Below are 19,785 nucleotides of genomic sequence, written 5' to 3'. Positions count from 1 at the left end.
AGCCTCTCACGGGGAGAGAGACTAGAAGGTCGGGAGGGTGGGACAAACCCTTGAAATTGGCATCTGGCCAATGGGAAGCATCACAGTCTCTAAGGCCTATGCAACTGGTCCACACTGGTCAGGAAATGCACTGGGCCATCCTGTGGCACGGTTCTCAGTTATTTTTGGCCAGGATGGTTGGTATGCAAAAAGAACTTCCCTTTTCTTCTTCTGCAGTGCAGACCCACAAATGCCGAGCGGTTCACCCAGCGTTGCAGCTTAAGATCATCCTTCCGAGTACCTCTCTGCCTGCCAAGTCGCCAGGGCTATTAGAGTGTGATTATACGGCTTGGCTTTGAGCATTAGCTAATCTGACCCAGCTGGGCTTGCTCTGGACCTGGGATGGCTCTGGACATCAGCTGCTTCTTTTTAGTGGTGCTCTTTTCAGCCAGCTGTGAAGCCATCGCCTCCTCAGATCTGACGTGCATTGAGGTGAGTCCAAACCGTGTCTCTACCCAGCTGACACTTGCTCAAAAATTTGAGATTCGGCATACAGACTCATGTGAACCTTGGCTTTAAGTCTTTATTGTCCTAATGAGGACAACGGGAGATAGCAATAGGGTTTGGGTGCCAAGAACAGACCCTCTCAATCCTGACACCTAAACCATGAGAGCCGTTTGTGCGCCATCGCAGCACATGGCCTCTAGCCACAGAGTCCTTCGGTTTCTTGGCTGCCACAGTGAGGACTAGTAAAGACAGGCCCATTCCAGGCTTCAGAACAGTTAAAGGATCATTCTGAATGAGATTGGTTTTCTCCTCCAGTTGGACACCCTTTCCGTCTGTCAGAATAGCCCACAGGAGTAACTGAGACCCAAGCCAAAGCCAACCTTCTGTTTTGAAGTAAGGGTAGGAAGTTGTAGAGAGGAAGAGAGAAAGAGAATGGCCTCCGTCTTTTGCCTCATAAAATGATTCCACCTTCCTCCTGCTCTCCTTGACTCTGGCAAGTGGCCAGTCCCACATGGGCATGCCTGACAAAGGGTGCAGACAGAAAAGGGTGGTTTGCTAAGTTGCTTTCCTACTTTGGGACTGAACCGAGAATATAAGCCAGGGATAGTTAGGAGCAAAAGGAATCTGAGACCATAGTCAGAAGTCAAACCATTGACCTAAAACTCAAGGCTAAGACTTCCCAGATGAGGGTATGAATCAAAGTCAGAGCCAGGACTTGAATGAAGTCTGAAACAGAAAGCTTGTTAGCCATTTGAGTGGATTCAGGCTGTTCCCAGACCGAACAGAGATACGATACCCAGGAAAAATCAAGGCAGGGATGGAATATTAGTTTCCTCGGCTGCCAGAACCAGTGCTACAGAGTAAGGAAAATTACATAATAGGACTTATTGTTTGCCATTTCTGGAAATCCAGGACTGAGGCTGAGGCAAGGTCGTTTTCCTCTGAGGACTTTCTTCTCAGCTTGGAGATGGCCGTCTTTATGTATATCCAGTGTATCCCATGCTTAGCTGTGTCTAGGTTTCTCTTATGAAGACATTAGTTGTGTTGGACTAGGATCTGCCTAGCTTTCCTCATTTTACTGTAATCTATCTCAAAAGTCCTCGTCTCCAATTAGAGTCACGAGACACAAGGTCCCGGGAGTTAAGGCTTTAACCTAAGAAGTTCAGGGGTGGGAGAATGGGGGACAACTCAGGCTATACAAGAACTGAAAGAAGAAAGGGGCTTCATCAGCCCCGGCTTCACCTCATTCAAGTTGGGAAGTTGGTTTCACACATCATGTAGATGGCATGAAGGGATTAGGATGGGGACATCCCCTTCTCAGTGACCAAGGACGAGTGCTAGTCACATGCTGACCGCATCCCCAGATGGGATAAGCCTCCCATTCAATTGCAGTTCCACAGAAGTGGGCTATTTGCAGTACTCTGTTCTTTTTTTTTTATTTTATTTTTTTATTATTAATTAATTTATTTATTTAATTATTAAAGATTTCTGCCTCTTCCCCACCACCACCTATTCCCCCCTCCTCCCCCAATCAAGTCTTCCTCCCTCCTCAGCCCAAAGAGCAAGCAGGTTTCCCTGCCCTGTGGGAGGTCCAAGGACCACCCACCTCCATCCAGGTCTATTAAGGTGGGCATCCAAACTACCTGGGCTCCCACAAAGCCATTACGTGCAATAGGATCAAGAACCCATTGCCATTGTTCTTCAGTTCTCAGTAGTCCTCATTGTCCGTTATGTTCAGCGAGACCGGTTTTGTCCCATGCTTTTTTAGACCCCAGCCAGCTGGCCTTGAGCAAGGAACTCAGGACCGCGAGGGGTGCACCCACACACTGAGGCAATGGGGATGTTCTATCAGTACTCTGTTCTTAACTGGGGAGTTCAGCTCTCAAAACCCTGCACCTAGGGGAAGCCTGTGAGCCCTTCTGAGACCAGAAGTCCAGGAAGGGTGAGCTCTGCCAGAGAACTACAGCAGAGCTACAGAAACCGTCTAACCACCAATGGTGGTCACCAGGCTTCCGAGTTGCCAGTTCCCTTTTGTACATGACCCCTGCTTTGGCAGAGGGAAGAAGGAGGAGAGGCAAAAAGAAACTGCCTGCAGCAGGCCCTCAGTGCCATGCCTGTCATTCATGGGAGTAAGGCACAGTATCCCAGGTCGCTAAAGGCCCTGTATGAAGACAGCGAAGACTTCCATTTTGGGTAAACACGTGGGGTAAAATCCTCTAAAACAACGTCCCCACCTCCAGCTCGTGGCTGCCCTCTAACACATGTCTGAATTTAAATAGCCTTGCAAACCATTCCATGAGCATCAGAGCTCTATTTTCTCTTCCTTCCTCTCTTCATTTCTTCTAAGCAGCAGAAATTGAAGGCTGTTTAATGCATAAACACGATGGGCCCATGTTCCAGACCTCTATGCCACGGATGAGGGGGAGCAAGACTGGTTAGGAGAAATGTGTGCCTTTGATTGTCACGCATGGTCCTCTTACATTCAAATCACCCCGATTCTTTCCACCCAGCCTTCTCCTTGCTTTCTTTCCTTCCTTGCCCCACTTCAAGCATGATCAGGCACTTGTTACCTATCTGTTCCTGTGACCCACTGTCATGAACTTGTCTGACCAAGCATGATAAGAGTTGTGTTTAGGCTTTTGCCTTCTTTTCAGCTTATTAAACTTTGTTGAAGCAAAACACACATGCAGAAAGTTCACAAAGTCTTACCTAGGCAGTTAATTGCATTTTGACCAATGAACACAGCCAGGTATTCCACATACAACCTAAGGCACAGATGTACTCAGCACCTCAGAAGCCCCCAAGCCTCCTCCAGGCCATTAGCTCCTCAAAGACATCTAGTCTTGTAACTTCTATCATCATGGTTGCTAGTATGCTCTTAAAAAATAACTTTATACAGTAGGGACCATATCGTAGGAACTCCTTTTGCCTGAATCCTTTTGACTGGCACTAAATTGGTGATACTTTCAGATGACATGTATAATAATGGATTGTTGATTCCTACTCTTGAATGACACACTGTTCGGTGGGAGCCCCCATCGTCTATTTATTCCTCTACTATTAATAGGAAACTGCATTATTTATAATTTTTGGAAGTTATGTATGACACTGGATTTGAGCTTTCTTGATTATGCCTTTCTTTAGAAAAAACAAATTTATGTTATATGAGTACCTGAATAGATGTATTTCCCATAGTGAGTGTGTGTGTATATGTGTGTGTGTGTATCTTGTAGACATCACAGATTTATAAAACATCACTAATAATTAACAGCCTTGGCACTGCGTGTGACGTTTCATTGCTCCTGGGTCTTGTTAACATTTGATAATAAATGTGCGCCATCCTGATGGCTGGGAAGGAGCATTTCATTGGGATTCAATTTTTATTTCTCCGATGAATTATTAAATTGAGAACATGTTCACAGTTGCTTACATAGTCCTCTTTCCTGGCACTGCTGAGAGCCAAACCCAGTGCCACCCTCCTTCTGGGCAAGCATTCTGACACTCACACACCCCCAGCCCTCTGCAGCAACATTTGTGTGGGTGCAGTGCTTAAGTCTTTTGCCCATTTTCTCCCTTGTTGTCTTGATTTGATTGCCAATATATTCTTCTACTCTGAGACTTCTCTTTCAACTTTCTGAAAGGTATCTTTTGCCAACTGGAGGTTCTTAATATTATTGCAACTAGGTTGAACATTTCTTCCCTTAATTTTCAGTACATTTCTGTCCAGTTTAAGAAATCTTTTGTCTACCCCAAAGCTATGATGATATTATCCTACAGTTTCTTCTGGAAGATTTATTGTTTCATATTTCTAAGTTTTAACAGCTCAAAAACTGATATATGTGTGTGTGTGTGTGTGTGTGTGTGTGTGTGTATACATATATATGCATGTTGGGTAGAAATCAGAACTGATGCTTTAATAAAATTTTTTCTTAGGAAAAGTTCCAACCTACACCAAACTCTTGAGAAAATTATAATAAAAACTCATGACCACTCCACAGAGAATCCTCTGTTGCTAAATGCCCCATGTTCTCTGTATGCGTGTAACAAAATTACAACCATGACCAGGCCTTTAGAGACTAGTGAATATTCAGACTATCTGGAATGCAGTGCTCTGTAATTGCTGCTGTTAGAATATTTTCAGTGTACTCTGAAATAGTTCCTTGGACCTGCAGGCTTGCTCCCCACCCCCATTACAAATGGGCTCATCTTAGTCACTCTGTCCACTCTAAACCAGGGTAAGACCAAGTCCTTCTGTTTCTAGGAATGGGGTGGGCTTTACTTGGCAGTGCCCTCTTTTGAAGAACTCCAACTTCACAGAGGCACTAGCTTCCCAGGACCAGGATGATGGGGAATGAGAAGATCCCCGAAGAGGACACATGCTCAGGGCTAAGGCCCTTTGTCTAGACACTTCTCAGTGCTCACCGGTAGGGTGTGCTTCTTATCCCCAAGCTATAGCTGGTAAGAAGAGAGGCCAGGCAAGACAGTTAATGCTGTGAGCTTAGACTTGTAGACCAGCAGGCTATTTCTGCAGAGCAGTGGTTCTCAACCTTCCTTATGTTATGACCCTTTAATACAGTTCCTTATGTTGTAGTGACCCCCCAATCACAAAATCTTTTCGTTGCTACTTCATAACTGTAATGTTGCTACTGTTGTGAATCGTAATGTAAATATCCTCTATTCCGGATAGCTGTTATGTGACCCTGTGAAAGGGTCGTTCCACTCCCCATACCCCCACCCCTGCAAAGGGATTGTGACCCACAGGTTGAGAACCACTGCTGTAGAGGACCAGAAAACAAAGGAGGTTTAATTGGAATGTCCTTCACCTTGAAGGAGTCAGCTTGACAACACAATTTTAGGGATGTGTCTTCCCGAGAGGTTTCATTTGTTGTTTTGTTTTCAGAGAGTAATCTTTGCTCTGGAATTCAGCTTACCCACCACATTGCTCAAGGTGTGATTAAAGGAAGGGGCTGGGGGTGGGGTCAGTGCTTCCTCATGCATGCATGTGTCAAGTGCACTAGACGTCTGAAAAGCTGGAAAGAAGCATTCGAGTGAAATTCAAAGGATTCCAAATTAGAAAAATGTCCTTAACGCTTGCAAGAAGAGAAAAATACAGTGGAATGGGAACAGAAACAAAATAACATCCTGATTGAAAAATGCAAAGGAACACCTGGAGGGAGAGGGGGTTGCAGCTAGGAAGGAAACTTGCTCTAGGTAAAGAGGCTCTGAGCCAAGCTGAAGACAAAGTGGCTGGCAGGGGTCCCAGTGCAGCGTTCGTCCTAAACAAACACTTCTTGTCACAGAGCAGGATGTGTGCAGGACAGGCATCCGAGTGGATCTGCAGCAGTTCTGAAGGGTGTGTGCAGTTGCACGCATCTAAATGGCTTTGCAGCAGCTCTGCAAGGTATGTGCAGTTGCAGGCATCTGTGTAGCTTTGCAACAGTTGTGCATGGTATGTTTAGTTGCATGCATCTGCATGGCTTTGCAGCAGCTCTGCAGGATGTGTGCAGTTGCAGTCGTCTTAGTGGTTTTGCAGCAACTCTACAGGATGTGTGCAATTGCAGTCGTCTTAGCGGTTTTGCAGCAACTCTGCAGGATGTGTGCGGTTGCATGCATTTGAGTGCATTTGTGGCACGGACATTCACATTAAGAAGGATGGGCCCTGTCTGCAGTGCAGTCAGCCAAGGTAGACGAGTGAACAAGCAACTTCAGAAAACTGTCCATCTCCAGGTAGAATAATTACATAGGACTCGTGGAGCTGGGGCACGGCGGGTGTCTGCCTGGGAGGAAAACCCGAGGCCAGTGGTCCTGGCAGTGGTGGAGCTGTCTGTTGCTTTCCTGCATCCTCTGAAGGATGCTCATTCCTCTGGTCTATGCTTCCATGCTGTGCTGTTAAAATTCACCCAAAGCTTTGACCCTAGTCCTGGTGGTGAGAAAGACACAAGCTCACCATTGTAGAGCTTCTACCAAAATGTAATCTCTATGGAATTCAAGCCCAGGAAACATATAGAACCACAATAGATGGTGTTCTGGCATATATGACCATACAGTTCTTTTTCTTTCAAAAAAACAAATCAGTGTTCTAAGAGATTGAAGAATTGCCTTGGAGTAGAGAAACCTGTGGAAATTTGACAGCAAATGCAAGGTATAATTCCAGATTGGAAAAACAGAAAATTATCTTGGAGGCCAGCATAGCAACAACTGGCAAAGTTATGGGCTGCTGAATAATAAGTGGAATCAATGTTAAACATCCTGAGTTGATAATGGGTGCTGTGACTATATGTCCTTGTTCTTTTTAGTTTTAATTCTTTGTGTTTTCTACATCATGCCTCAAGATCCCACCCATCCCCTACCTCACACCAAAATAAAAATTAAGAGAAAAAGAGAGGGGAAGAAAGGAAGAAGGGGAAAATTTTGTCATGGAAGCTGCAGTGTGACACAGTGAGTCACACAGTAAATCCTTTATCCATGTATTTTTACACGTAGGCATTTATGGAAAAGAATCAGTAGTCTGTTTCAAGGCCCCTGGTCTCTGCAGCACCATCTACTCTGAACCCTCGCTGGGACTCTTCCTGAACATGCCATTGCTGCCCTGTGTCATAGAGATCTTGCAGCCTTAGGTCCACAGGACTGATACCCTCCCTCCCCTGTGCTCCAGCAGATAAAAGATGAGGAGGATGTTGGGGCAACCCAACACATAACCCTGGTTCTGGGCCTGAGTTCTGGGCCTGGTTCTGGGCAGGGTTGGTCAGACCCCCAGCTCTCCCCTGCCCTCGCCACCAGGGTGAGCTCTCCAGCATTGCCCTGGCTAGTTTACCTCTTGCAGCAATGAGCAAGGGGTAGGGGTCAGTTCTCTGAGTTTCACATCCTCAGGGTCCTCAGGAGGTATAAACAGAATATCTGTAACTTATAAAACATTCCATTCCAAAGGACTGAATGAGAGTGATTGCATGTGTGTGTGCACCTGTTCACACTACTAACCTTAAACAGTAAAATCAAGGTTCTCCTTTACAGCTAAGATCCACTTATGAGTGAGTGCATACCATGTTTGTCTTTCTGGGTCTGGGTTACCTCACTCAGGATGATTTTTTTCTAGTTCCATTCATTTGCCTTCAAATTTCTTGATGTCATTATTTTTAACAGTTGAGTAATATCCCATTGTGTAACACATTTTCTTTAGCCATTTTTTTTTTTGGCTGAGGTACATCTAGGCTGTTTCCAGGTTCTAGCTATTACAAATAAAACTGCTGTAAACATAGCTGAGCAAGTGTTCCTGTATGATTGAGCATCTTTTGGGTATTAACAAAGAGTCTATCTAGGTAACAAGAAGAGCCCGGTTGGGGGTGGGGGCGAGGATCTCCCTGTGAAGGGGAAATAGAAGCAAAGTGTTGGTGGACTGGAGGTGGGTCGGGATGGGAACTTAAGAAATTGAATTTGGGGGTAGGTTGAGGGGGAGATGACAGAAGATGAACATAAAGAGGGAGTCAAGGGAAATAAATACACCTAAATCTAAGGTGTATGACCCCAGCTAAGGCTCCAACAGTAATGGCTATGTAGCCTGAACTGACTATCTCCTGTGATCAGATTGATGACTACCCCAATTGTCATCAGAGAGCCTTCACTCAGTAACTGATGGAACAGATATAGAGACCGTCAGCCAAACATTTGGCTGAGCTCAGAGAATCTGACTGAAGGTGGGGAGGATTGTAGGGGCCAGAGGGGTCAAGAACATCACAAGAAAAGCCCAGAAACTACTAATCTGGCTCATGGGAACTCACAGAGTCTGAACCAACAACCAGGGAACTGACCTAGGCCTTCTACACATATGTGACAGTTGTGTAGCTTTGTTTACTTGTGGGATTCCTAACAATGGGAGCTGTACTTGTCCCCAATGCTTTGACTGGCTCTTGGGAACCTATTCCTCATTCCGGACCATCTTGGCCAGTCTAAATACAAGGGGAAGCACTTAATCTTACTGCAACTTACATGCTGGGTTTTGTTTATACCCATGGGGTGTCTGCCCCTTTCTGAATAGAAACAGAGGAAGAAGGGGTTGGGAGGAAATGGGGGAGGTCTGGAGGTAGAGAGAATGAAAGGAGAGGAGGGAGGAAAAACTGCGGTTAGGATGTAAAATAGATTAATTAAACAAAAATCAATAAGTAAAATCAACAGAAAATTATCTAATGGTTCTTATATGTTGCTAACTTTCATGGCCATAACAATTTTTATTGTAAAACTCTGACTGCAAAAAGTGTAGGGGGCAGGTGCCTGTGGAGCCCCAGGACCTGTTGGTTTGAAATTCTAAGTCTTGCCATCACCCTTCCCCCAAGACATCAAGGGCAGCAGGGTCATTGCTGTTCCCATCTATGCGAAGATTTGTGGACCACGCTTTGGCCGTCTTCCTGTCTGGCACTGGCAGACCCTGCCTGCTTCTCCTTTTTTTGCTTGGGTAAAAGAGTGATTTCACTTCCTTGTCTTTATTTCCTCCTACTAGAAGCTCCCTCGGCCCCTGGCTCAGCAGAGTTTCTGCAACCTTTACTTTCTGAATCCCATTAGTGCAGTAAAGTGCTTAGGAAGCCCAGGAGAGGCTGAATGAGGAAATAACTTCAGTGTCCTAAGCATGTATATTCAGAAGCGGGGAATCAGTAGCCTTAGGCCTTTCACTGTGATACTATAATAGAGCCGGACAGATTGGCAGATTCCCCTTTCTCTCTACATACATAAAGTCAGATATGCCAGTGGAGACCAGAAAAGAAAAATGTCTCCTCCTAGCTAATAAGATCCGTAGCAACACTGAGCCCACAGCCATCCACACAGGTTCTCTCTGGGTGAGCCACTGTCACGGGCACCAGGCGCAGTCTTGTAGCATGCTTTTCCCTACCAGTCAGCTAAATCTAGGTTTTAAATGCAAAGTGTGCATTTCAAGGACATTATATGGATGGATTTGTGACAGTGCCTAGAGGACTTTGGGTCTATAAACTGGAGAATAAATTATAGGGAAATATAAATATGACATTTTCATCATCGACAGTTATAATAGCCTCACGGAATAGAAGGAAACCAGTGGTTTCCTGGAGATGCACATGCGTAGTAGCTATGAAAAAGTGCACCAAGCAGGAAATGGAGTTCGGCAAAGTGATGTAAATGGTGCCGTCTAGAGAAAAGGGAGATGTGTGTGCTTCTGTCCATCCAAGAAAAATCTGTTTGTAGTCAACAGTAAGGAAGGCAGCTGAACCAGAGTGTTAGTTGGGCACCTTCATGGACTACTGGAAAGCGGGCGTGTGGGAAGGAAAAACCGGAGGACAGTTGGTTGTTTGAGTTCATCTAGGATGTAAGACGATCTGAGCACCAGTGATCCCTGGTGCTCATCTTCTTGTACCTCCAAGGATATTCTTAGCTAGAAGCCTCCCTGGGCCAGGTATACATCACCAGCCGACCTTGCAACCCACCCTCCCCCCCTCCTCAGTCACACCCACACCAGCCGCTCATGCTACAGTGGTACCAGATAACCCTACACTTCTGCGGAATTCTGATGAGTAGCATTTCCTATATAGTTAGTTCCAGATCTGTGTCTTGGATTAGAAGTTTAAGAGGCGGTGCCCGTTAGATTTCAGGATCTAGCATTATGTTGGACACAGGGTGGTTCCATAGACCCACAGTCTGGTAGCTACAGTCTGGAGATCCCAACAGGGAAATAATTTGCATTTCAAGGTTGAAATCCCCAAGATCTGTGCTACTTCTTTTTCCTTTTAATAGTGTGTTAAGCAAATTTGTTACAAAGTTACCAGCACTTCAAATGCCCAGGAGGGTAAGAATTTGTCAGCAAACTCTTCACAGTTCTCCCTCCTCCTTCCTGTTCTGTTTGCCTGTATTCCTTGTTTGTTGAGACAGGGTCTTGCCCTATCTCAGGATGGCTTAGAAGTCACAGAAATCCTCCTGTCTCAGCCTCCCATATGGTGGGGTTATGGAATGATTTCTCTCTTTTTATTTCTATTTTTTGCCAGAGTGTACTAAAGCAAATCTCAAACCCGTCATTTTATTTATAGTTAATCTGCACCTAAAGAGTCTAAGACCATTTCTTCCATAAAATCATGTTAACCACTAATGTCACAACATTCCTATTCTCTCTCTCTCTCTCTCTCTCTCTCTCTCTCTCTCTCTCTCAAATTCATTATTTCTCAATATCATCAAATCCTGTCTTCAGAGTTCTGTTATTGTTATACTATGTCTTTCCCTAGCTTTTTAAAAATCATAACTAAACATGGGTTAATCTATTATTTGCTTGCCTAAGTTATTATGTCTATCTTTTTCTTTTAAAATAGCTTTTCAACAGTTATTTTCTGTACATACGCAAGCAAGCATGTGACCACGCATCATGGCGCGTGTGCATAGCTAACCTGCAAGGACAACTTGCAAGAGTTCCTTCTTTCTATCCTGTGGGTTCCCAGGGAGCAAACTCAGGATGGCAGGCTTGGTGGCAGCTGCCCTTACCCACTGAGTCCTATCACCAGCCTCCCCTTTATCTCTTAACAAGAGTCTTCTTCCCGCATCCTCCTCCTCTTCCTCTTCCCCCTACCTTTCCAGTTAAAATATAGAACATCTCACTTTCTGTATGTGGGTGACTGCTGCTTTATCATGTCTTAACTTAAATCAGCTGAGTCACTTGTAGATGTGAAGCTAAAGTCTAAAGTCTTGACTTGATTCCAATTTATTCAGTCCCTCGTGTGGACGCTTGTTTTGGGCAAGAATATTTCTACAGGGTTCCAATAAGGAGCAGCACGTTTTGTTCAGCTGGACTCACACTGATAACAGTGCTGCTATTAACAATCTTTTTCTCTCCCAGTACCGGAGGGTTGAGCTCTGGCTTGTGCCCACCAGAAAGCACCCTTTGTTTGTTTGTTTGGGGGTTGTTTGTTTCCTGAGACAGGATCTTGCTGTGTAGCTTACATCATCATTAATTTGGAATCTTCCCGACTCCCTCCAATGTGCTTGGATTATAGATGCACCCTCCACATTTTGACTTACAGCCAATACCTTGCTAACAAAGTGTGTAATTTTCTTAATATCGTCTAATCCCTTCATTCAGAGGTCTCTGATGGACTACAAATGTCTTTTACCAACTGATTTATTTGAATCATAATCTAATCAAGAGCAAGTGCTTTATCATTATTCCTTGTGCTAGCTTACTAAAGCCCCGTAATGAATAAGAATGTGCACATAAACATTTTGTGCCTTTGCAAGTTTATTTTTGGGAATGAAAAGTAGAAGTGGGACCGCTTCTCAAAAGGTAAATCATACATAATCTTGCTAGAGAGTGAATCAAATTACTAAATCCAATATTCATTTATATTGCTTCTCCCATCAGAAAGAAACCAACAAAACATACAACTGTGAAAATTTAGGTCTCACTGAAATTCCTGGCACTCTACCAAACTCAACAGAATGTCTGGAGTTCAGCTTTAATTTCTTGCCTACAATTCAAAATACGACCTTCAGCAGACTTGTAAATCTCACCTTTCTGGATTTAACCAGGTAGGTATTTCAGCTCCTTGTGCGCTCTTGACATTTTACTTAAACAAAACCATATTGTACAATCCAAGTACCTCTGATACCACCTATAGGGCCACAGATTTATTTATCCTTCCCCAAGGAACACATTTCTGGTACAATTCTGATATATTGTAAATTAAGGTCAGTCAACTACGAGAAAAGTACTTCAATGGTGCTGTTCAGGAAGGCCTAAGACAGTGGTTCTCAACTTGTGGGTCGTGACCCCTTTGGGGGACTGAATGACCTTTTTACAGGGCTCCCATATTAGATATACTGCATATCAGATATTTACATTACAATTCATAACAGTAGCAAAATTACAACTAGGAAGTAGCAGTGGTTGGGGGTCACTAGGCATGAGGACCTGTATTAAAGGGTTGCAGCTTTAGGAAGGTTGAGAACCACTTTTCTTTTTTTTTTTATTAATTAATTTATTTAATTATTAAAGATTTCTGCCTCTTTCCCGCCACCACCTCCCATTCCCTCCCCCTCCCCCAATCAAGTCTTCCTTCCTCCTCAGCCCAAAGAGCAAGCAGGTTTCTCTGCCCTGTGGGAGGTCCAAGGACCACCCACCTCCATCCAGGTCTATTAAGGTGAGCGTCCAAACTACCTGGGCTCCCACAAAGCCATTACGTGCAATAGGATCAAGAACCCATTGCCATTGTTCTTCAGTTCTCAGTAGTCCTCATTGTCCATTATGTTCAGCGAGACCGGTTTTGTCCCATGCTTTTTCAGTCCCCGGCCAGCTGGCCTTGGTGAGTTCCCCATAGAACATCCCCATTGCCTCAGTGTGTGGGTGCACCCCTCGCAGTCCTGAGTTCCTTGCTCGTGCTCACTCTCCTTCTGCTCCTCCTTTGGATCGTGAGACTTCAGTCCAGTGCTCCAATGTTGGTCTCTGTCTCTGTCTTCTTTCATCGCCTGATGAAGGTTAATATTCAGGGGGATGCTTATATGTTTTTCTTTGGGTTCACCTTCTTATTTAGCTTCTCTAGAATCATGAATTATAGTCTCAATGTCCTTTATTTATGGCTAGAAACCAAATATGAGTGAGTACATCCCATGTTCCTCTTTTTGGGTCTGGCTTACCTCACTCAGGATAGTGTTTTCAATTTCTGTCCATTTGTATGCCAAATTCAAGAAGCGGTCTCTCTTCTGAGCCTCGCTGGGTGCTTTTTCTCCCGCCTAGCCCAGCCTGCCGTCCCCGGGTTTCTCACTGCCTTTTGAGAACCACTTTTCTAAGGGTATTGATGGCAAAAAAGAAAAAAAAAATCTTGACCAGATCAGATGCTGTATTAAGCAGCATGTTAACACAGTTGGTTATTACTGGGCAATGATATTTTAGACGAAACTCACAGATATCTCTATTAACATTGTGTGGTTGCTGTTGTTTTGTTTGCTTTCTGGTTTGTTTGTTTTCTTTTTTTAATAAAACATGGTCTCTCTATGTAGTCCTAGTCTTCCACCAATTCAATGTGTAGACCAGGCTGACCTTGAACTCACAGATATTTTCCTGCCTTTGCCTCCTGAAGTATAGGATTAAAAGCAAGCACCCCTGCATCTGGCTTCTATTAACTTTTGATTTATTTGTTATACCCAAATTGGATTAAGAATTCCATCATCTATTCTAGAGGTGGAACCATGATTCCAGTTGCTAAAACATAACCTGAAAGTTGTATCTGGTTGCTGAACCAATGTTTGAGAACAAAGGGGCAGAAGTATCAAAAGCAAGTGAGGGCATATACAAGTTTGTGAGGAAAATGAGGGAAAGGAGGCTGATGCTTTCATGACATCCGCATCCCTTGTAGCGGCTCTCCACACTGGCCCTTCCCCTCCTGCAGAGCGGGAGAACAAGGGATCATAGTCACCTTATAAGTGCCACTGTGAGATACCATGGCCAATATCACTACCTATTGGTAGGTGAATGAGGGAGCCATCAGCATACACCTGTGCCAACCAAGGGATGTGCACTCCTGTGCATGTGTGTGCGATCAATCCAGTATATTTAGATTAATATCAAGACGGTGTTTTCTGAGTCTTTACTGTTCTTCAGTTCAAGGGGCATTTTCCATGTATCATTTAAGACACAATAGTTCTTCATAAAACCCTTTTGTATTTAACTGATAAACAAAAGAGGGCAAGACTATAGACCAGTGATAGATGGTGTGCTTAGCATGTGTTAGGACCTGGATTCAATCTTTGCTAGCAATTCAGCCCCCCATGAGAAATTAATAAAGGTTGTATCTTGTTCATGGTGTTACATACACATACATACATATGTGTATTATATAGTGTCTCTTATGTGTTCTGTGTGATATATTTTATACTGAATTAAACAATAAGTCACAGTTTGTTTACAATCACTGGGTTTTTTCCTTACAATTAAAAATAACTCCTGAGTGTTCACTCTAAAGGGGCAAAGACTACAGAATAAATTCTAAATCAGAGTGTTCAGAACCAAGGCTATTCATTAACCCAACAAATTATTCTGCGGGCGTGAAGGAAAGTTCTACTTTACTTTTTAGTGATGTTATTTTGCTATTGCAGACAAGGGATTTCTTGACTCATTGTTGTGCTGGTGTTTGTTCTTTTGTCCTCGTAAGCATGATTGCCAAATGCTTATCTCTTTGAGGTGCCAGATTTACTGGATACATGAAGATACCTTCCAAAGCCAGCATCAGCTAGACACACTTGTGCTAACTGCAAACCCGCTGATATTTATGGCAGAAACAGCACTCAATGGGCCCGTGTCACTGAAGCACCTTTTCTTCACCCAAACAGGAATGTCCAGTCTGGACTTTATCCCCGTGCACAATTTGAAAAGCTTGGAAAGTTTACATCTTGGAAGTAACCATATTTCCTCCATTAAGCTCCCCCAAAACTTCCCCACAGAGAAGCTGAAGGTTCTCGATTTTCAAAATAATGCCATCCATTACCTATCTAAAGAAGATATAGAATCTCTACGGCACGCCACTAACCTGAGCCTCAACTTAAAGGGAAATGACATAACAAGGATAGAGCCTGGGGCTTTCATGTCAACTGTCTTCCAAAGTTTGGACTTTGGAGGGACTCTTGACTTGCTGGTTATATTCAGGGGTTTGCAGAACTCTACTGTTCAGTCGCTGTGGCTGGGGACATTTGAGGACGTTGATGATAAAGAAATTAGTTCCTTGGTGTTCGAGGGCCTCTGTGAAATGTCGGTTGAGAGCATCAACCTGCAGAAGCATCACTTCCTCAACATCTCCTCGAATACATTCCACTGCTTCACCAGCCTCCAGGAACTGGACCTGACAGCCACTCACCTGAGACAATTACCCTCCGGGATTGTGGGGCTACACAACCTCAAGAAATTAGTTCTCAGTGCAAACAAGTTTGAAAACCTGTGTCAAGTCAATGCTGCCAGCTTCCCCTCCCTTACACACCTTTACATCAAAGGCAACGAGAAGAAACTTGCCCTTGGTACCGGCTGTTTAGACAACCTAGAAAATCTTCGTCTGCTTGATCTAAGCCACGATGACATCGAAACTTCTGACTGCTGCAACCTGCAACTCAAAAACCTGTCTCACTTACAAAGCCTAAACTTGAGCTACAATGAACCCCTGGGCCTAAAGACCGAGGCCTTCCAAGAATGTCCCCAGCTAGAACTCCTGGATTTGGCGTTTACCCAATTACGTGTTAATGCTGCACAAAGTCCCTTCCAGAACCTCCATCTTCTGAAGGTTCTCAATCTCTCCCACTGCCTCCTTGACACCAGCAATGAGCATCTCCTCGATGGCCTGCCAGCACTCCAGCACCTGAACTTACAGGGAAACCGATTTCCAAATGGGAATATTCCAAAGACCAACCCGCTTCAGATCCTGAAGAGTCTAGAAATCCTGATTTTATCATTCTGTGATCTCTCCTCCATAGACCAGCAGGCCTTTGCTCAGCTTAAGATAATGAATCATGTAGACCTGAGCCACAACAGGCTGACATCCAGCAGCATCGAGGCTCTTAGTCGTCTTAAGGGACTATACCTCAATCTAGCTTCTAACAGCATTAGCATCATCCCACGTGACCTCCTCCCCATCCTGTCGCAGCAGAGGACCATTAATTTAAGACAGAATCCCCTGGACTGCACTTGTTCGAATGTTTACTTTTTGGAATGGTACAAAGAAAACACGCACAGAGTCGAGGACATAGAGGCCACTCTTTGTGCAAATCCCCCATTGCTGCGGGGAGTCAGGCTATCTGATGTCAACCTGTCATGCAGTATCACAGCTGTGGGCATTTTCTTTCTCATCGTATTCTTGCTTTTGTTCACCGTTGCGTTGATTTTCGCAGTGAAATATTTTCTCAGGTGGAAATACCAACACATTTAGTTCAAGGTTTCCAGAGAAAGCAGATAAACGGGCTTATCAGAATTGTCCTAAATAAAGGAACTGTCATCCACAGGTGACCAGACTTTTCGGGTTCCTAGTGCTGGGCTGGGGTTCATTGAGCTTTTCTGAACATGTCTTACTCATCTGAATCTCCTATGATGCTGTGGTTAGAGGGCCACACACTGCTGTGAGAGAAGAGCCACTTCCTCCTGTGAAAAGTGACCCACAACCACTGAACCCCCGATCTGAACCCCACCCATCTGAGAAAGGAGAGCAACACGCATCAGTGCCCCCACCCTCTGCCCAACCCGGCTATGCTGGGGCCAACCCTGTCTTCTCTCTCTCTAACTTCTGACATTTTGCTTGAGGCTGAGCTCTCTGTAATTGAGCCGTTTGGGAAAGTTAGGCCCCAGCAAATTCTCAATGCTCATTTCAAATGACAAAAGGTAAAAAAATACAATGAATTTAAAAGATGAGACAAAGTAATAAATTCTGCTCTCGACCAGATTCTATTAGTCCCTCAGTTATTTGCTTTCTAAGGTCTTGAGAAACCCCTAGGGTGTCAACAGTACAAAACTTTGAAAGCTTCTCCCCGACCCATCCCTGAAGGTCAGATTTCATTCATTTCCCAACAAAGAGGTTCCCCTCCCCCTGCCTGCTAATCCACCTCTCCGGTTGCAAACTTAGAGGTGGGCTGTGGTCCAAACAGCTCATTTTATTCTCCAGGTTTCTGGTCCTTGGACCTCTCTCCCACAGGAACACAGAGATGAATGTTTGGTTCCCAGGCTGGCCTTGCAAAGCCTGTTCCCTTCAGAGAATATGGAAGAACACCCTCACAGGGGAACCCTGTGTATGTGTGTGTCCCTGCAGACTAGCTGTCGGGAACATGACAGGGGAGAAGAGATTTTTGTTCAGTCCAGGGGTATTCCCAAAGGCTATGGCAGTGACAGACAACATGGCGCTGTTGAATGCAGATAGAGAAGACAGGGCAGTTGACAATGTCACAACTTAATCCCTCCCAAGTCTCAAAATCCTTCTGATGCAGTCTGAATTACTAGTTGAAACTCAGTTACTGTGATGTTTGCAATTACTGTTCCCTGAATCCAGGGAGTTAAGCAACAACAGACTGATATTTTTTAAACATTGCACAAATGCTAAGTGTATATCTTACTTCATTTCATCATTCCCTGAACAATGTAACTATGTACACAGCATATATACCGTGTTATATATTGTTAGGAAACAATACAAAGAATATGAAAGGATCATGTAATTCATATGGAAATACTATTCTATTTTGTTTTTGTATAAAGGACTTGAACATTTGTGGAGTCTGGTATCTGTGAGGACTCCCGGACCCAATTTCCCCATGAAAACCAAGGGACTTCTACTTAAGACCTTGATTAAATTTCCTGACCAATTTGAGGTTAGAGATGTTTGCTAATTATGAAATGCTGGTCAAATGTCAAGTGATTGACCAATAGTGACATCTAATCAGAATGATAAGAGCAGCCACGTCTTCCCTTTGCCCCCTGGAAAAGCTGCTTAGGCAGGCCGCAGCTGGGATGGAGCTCTTCCCTACTTAGGGACTTCAGCCTTTCTCACATGGTCGTTCCTTCCTCTGGGAGCCCCTCTGGAAGCAGTCAGTTCTCATATCCCTGAGACTTAGAGAGGGGTTTCCTCTTCGGAGAGGCGCTTTTTCCTACATAGCCAATCCAAAGCCAACGGTGAATGACACCACAACAACGTGAACTCTTCAGCTCCTTCATCGTCTTTATGGCTCCTCCATGTCCAGAATTATGGCTGGGACATGATACAGTTTCAGGGTGTGTGTGCACATGCTCACCCATGAATGTTCACGTGGACGCCAGATGTTGACGCCCAGTGACTGCTTCACCATCTTCCTGTTCTGAGACCTGACCCCTCACTGACAGTAGATCTCTCTCCCCATCTTCCTCTACCCCAGCTCTGGGGTTTTAAAAGCACACCGCTCTCCCAGTCTTTCTCATGGGTGCTAGGGGGCTGGACTCAGTCTGCAGGCTTGTGCAAAGAGCATTCTGCTCACTGAGCCTTCTCCCACAGCCCTGATGGTTTATATTGTGAATAATTAATTGCTGAGATTTTGTAGGCCTGTGGTCCCTGAGGCTTTATCAGTGGTTACTACGTTGGCCAAGCCTATCCCCTCTTACCCTTAGCTCTGGTCAACATCTCCAGAGCTTCCTGCACTGGCCCTCCCACACATTTCTCGCCAGAAATACCCAGAACGATCTAGTAATAAAGGATGCCTATGCCAAGCCTCCCTCCGGTAATGAGGATATTGTAGCAGAGGTTAACCCTGGATTCCTAGTCAATTACGAGTCCCTGTAACATTCCTTCCTACTCTTGATGTTGTCCCCTACTTCCCCCATCTCAAACTACAGATGGAGTCCACATTCAGAATGCCGTCTTAGGAAACACCAACCCTGTCCGGATAACCTCCAGAACCATTCCCACCTGAGTGGCCGTCCCTTCCACCCAGAGTCAGGATATTGCCTGAACCTTAGCTGCTGCGGAGGGCTATGTCTGGGTTCATGGTCCAGCTACAGCTGGGGTCTTTGTGGATGTTTGTGGCCTGTGTCACTTCAGGAGACCTTAGGAACCATGCAAGATGAAATCAGAGGGCCATGCTGAGCCTGCGGCACCCTTTGCTGGCCCTGGGAAAGCTGGCCTTGCCTCTCATTGGACACTACAGCAAGAGAGCTGACCCCTTGCACATTGCAGAGATGACACCCACCCCTCACCACAGGCCAGGGCGAACCAACCCTAAGGGGAGCATGCATTAGGGGAGCTGACTGACCAGCTTGGCTACTACTCAGGCCCACAGTCGGGCCTTGGGTTGACCCCATCTAGGACCTGCTGGAGTTGGTGAAGGAACTGGTCCTGTGGAATGAGACCCACAGGATCTCCAAGACTCATGGCTGCTACAGGATATCCCAGAGGAGTTCCGGTGAGGATCCAGTGATGGTGGTGTACCAGAAACCAGAGGCCTTGAACCAGACCGGTGACTCATTACAACGAACATTTGCCAGTAAAACTGATGGGACAAATTTCTATACTATATGGCACACTGAAGCCCCCAATGGCGTTAGGATGAATGGAGAGGTGTTGCAGAGGCAGGAGAGAAGGAGAAGCAAGGAGATTTTTCTATTGTTGTGGTTTTTGCTTTGTTTGGGTTATTTTGTTTCTGCTTTTGTGTGCTTGCTTGCCTACTTTGATTTGTTTCTGTTTGTGGGGGTGGGGTGTGCACAGCGGGGATGAGGGAGAATATCAGGGGACTGGGAGGTGAGCAGAATTGGGGTGCATGATGTGAAACTCCCAAAGGGTCAACAAAGAAGCTAAATATTAAGTTAAAAAC

General features: G+C 44.9%; 1 protein-coding gene across 2 annotated transcripts; it reads left to right on the top strand.

Moving 5' to 3' along the window:
* The first annotated feature begins 230 nt into the window (after positions 1-230).
* Positions 231-17,325, top strand: Cd180 (CD180 molecule). Of its 2 annotated transcripts, XM_057789827.1 has the most exons (3): positions 231-471; positions 11,849-12,015; positions 14,663-17,325. In XM_057789827.1, the coding sequence occupies exons 1-3, from the start codon at positions 382-384 to the stop codon at positions 16,389-16,391; spliced, it is 1,986 nt and encodes a 661-aa protein (XP_057645810.1). In that variant the 5' UTR covers positions 231-381; the 3' UTR covers positions 16,392-17,325. The 2 variants fall into 2 exon arrangements, with proteins under 2 accessions (XP_057645810.1, XP_057645811.1); XM_057789828.1 differs by lacking the exon at positions 11,849-12,015 and having other exon boundaries at positions 436-471.
* Positions 17,326-19,785: the final 2,460 nt, after the last annotated feature.

The sequence above is a fragment of the Chionomys nivalis genome, chromosome 15 (genome assembly GCF_950005125.1).
Source record: "Chionomys nivalis chromosome 15, mChiNiv1.1, whole genome shotgun sequence".
NCBI lineage: Eukaryota > Metazoa > Chordata > Mammalia > Rodentia > Cricetidae > Chionomys > Chionomys nivalis.
Note: the sequence above shows the minus strand (reverse complement) of the source record. Positions and strands in the feature narration are given on the sequence as shown.

What these genes read in the sequence shown, in the direction of transcription:
- Cd180 (XM_057789827.1), top strand. Translation starts at nt 382, where the DNA reads ATGGCTCTGGACATCAGCTGCTTCTTTTTAGTGGTGCTCTTTTCAGCC. An exon ending in CAGATCTGACGTGCATTGAG is followed by an intron (nt 472 to 11,848) that starts GTGAGTCCAAAC and finishes TTCTCCCATCAG; the next exon opens with AAAGAAACCAACAAAACATA. An exon ending in ACCTTTCTGGATTTAACCAG is followed by an intron (nt 12,016 to 14,662) that starts GTAGGTATTTCA and finishes TATCTCTTTGAG; the next exon opens with GTGCCAGATTTACTGGATAC.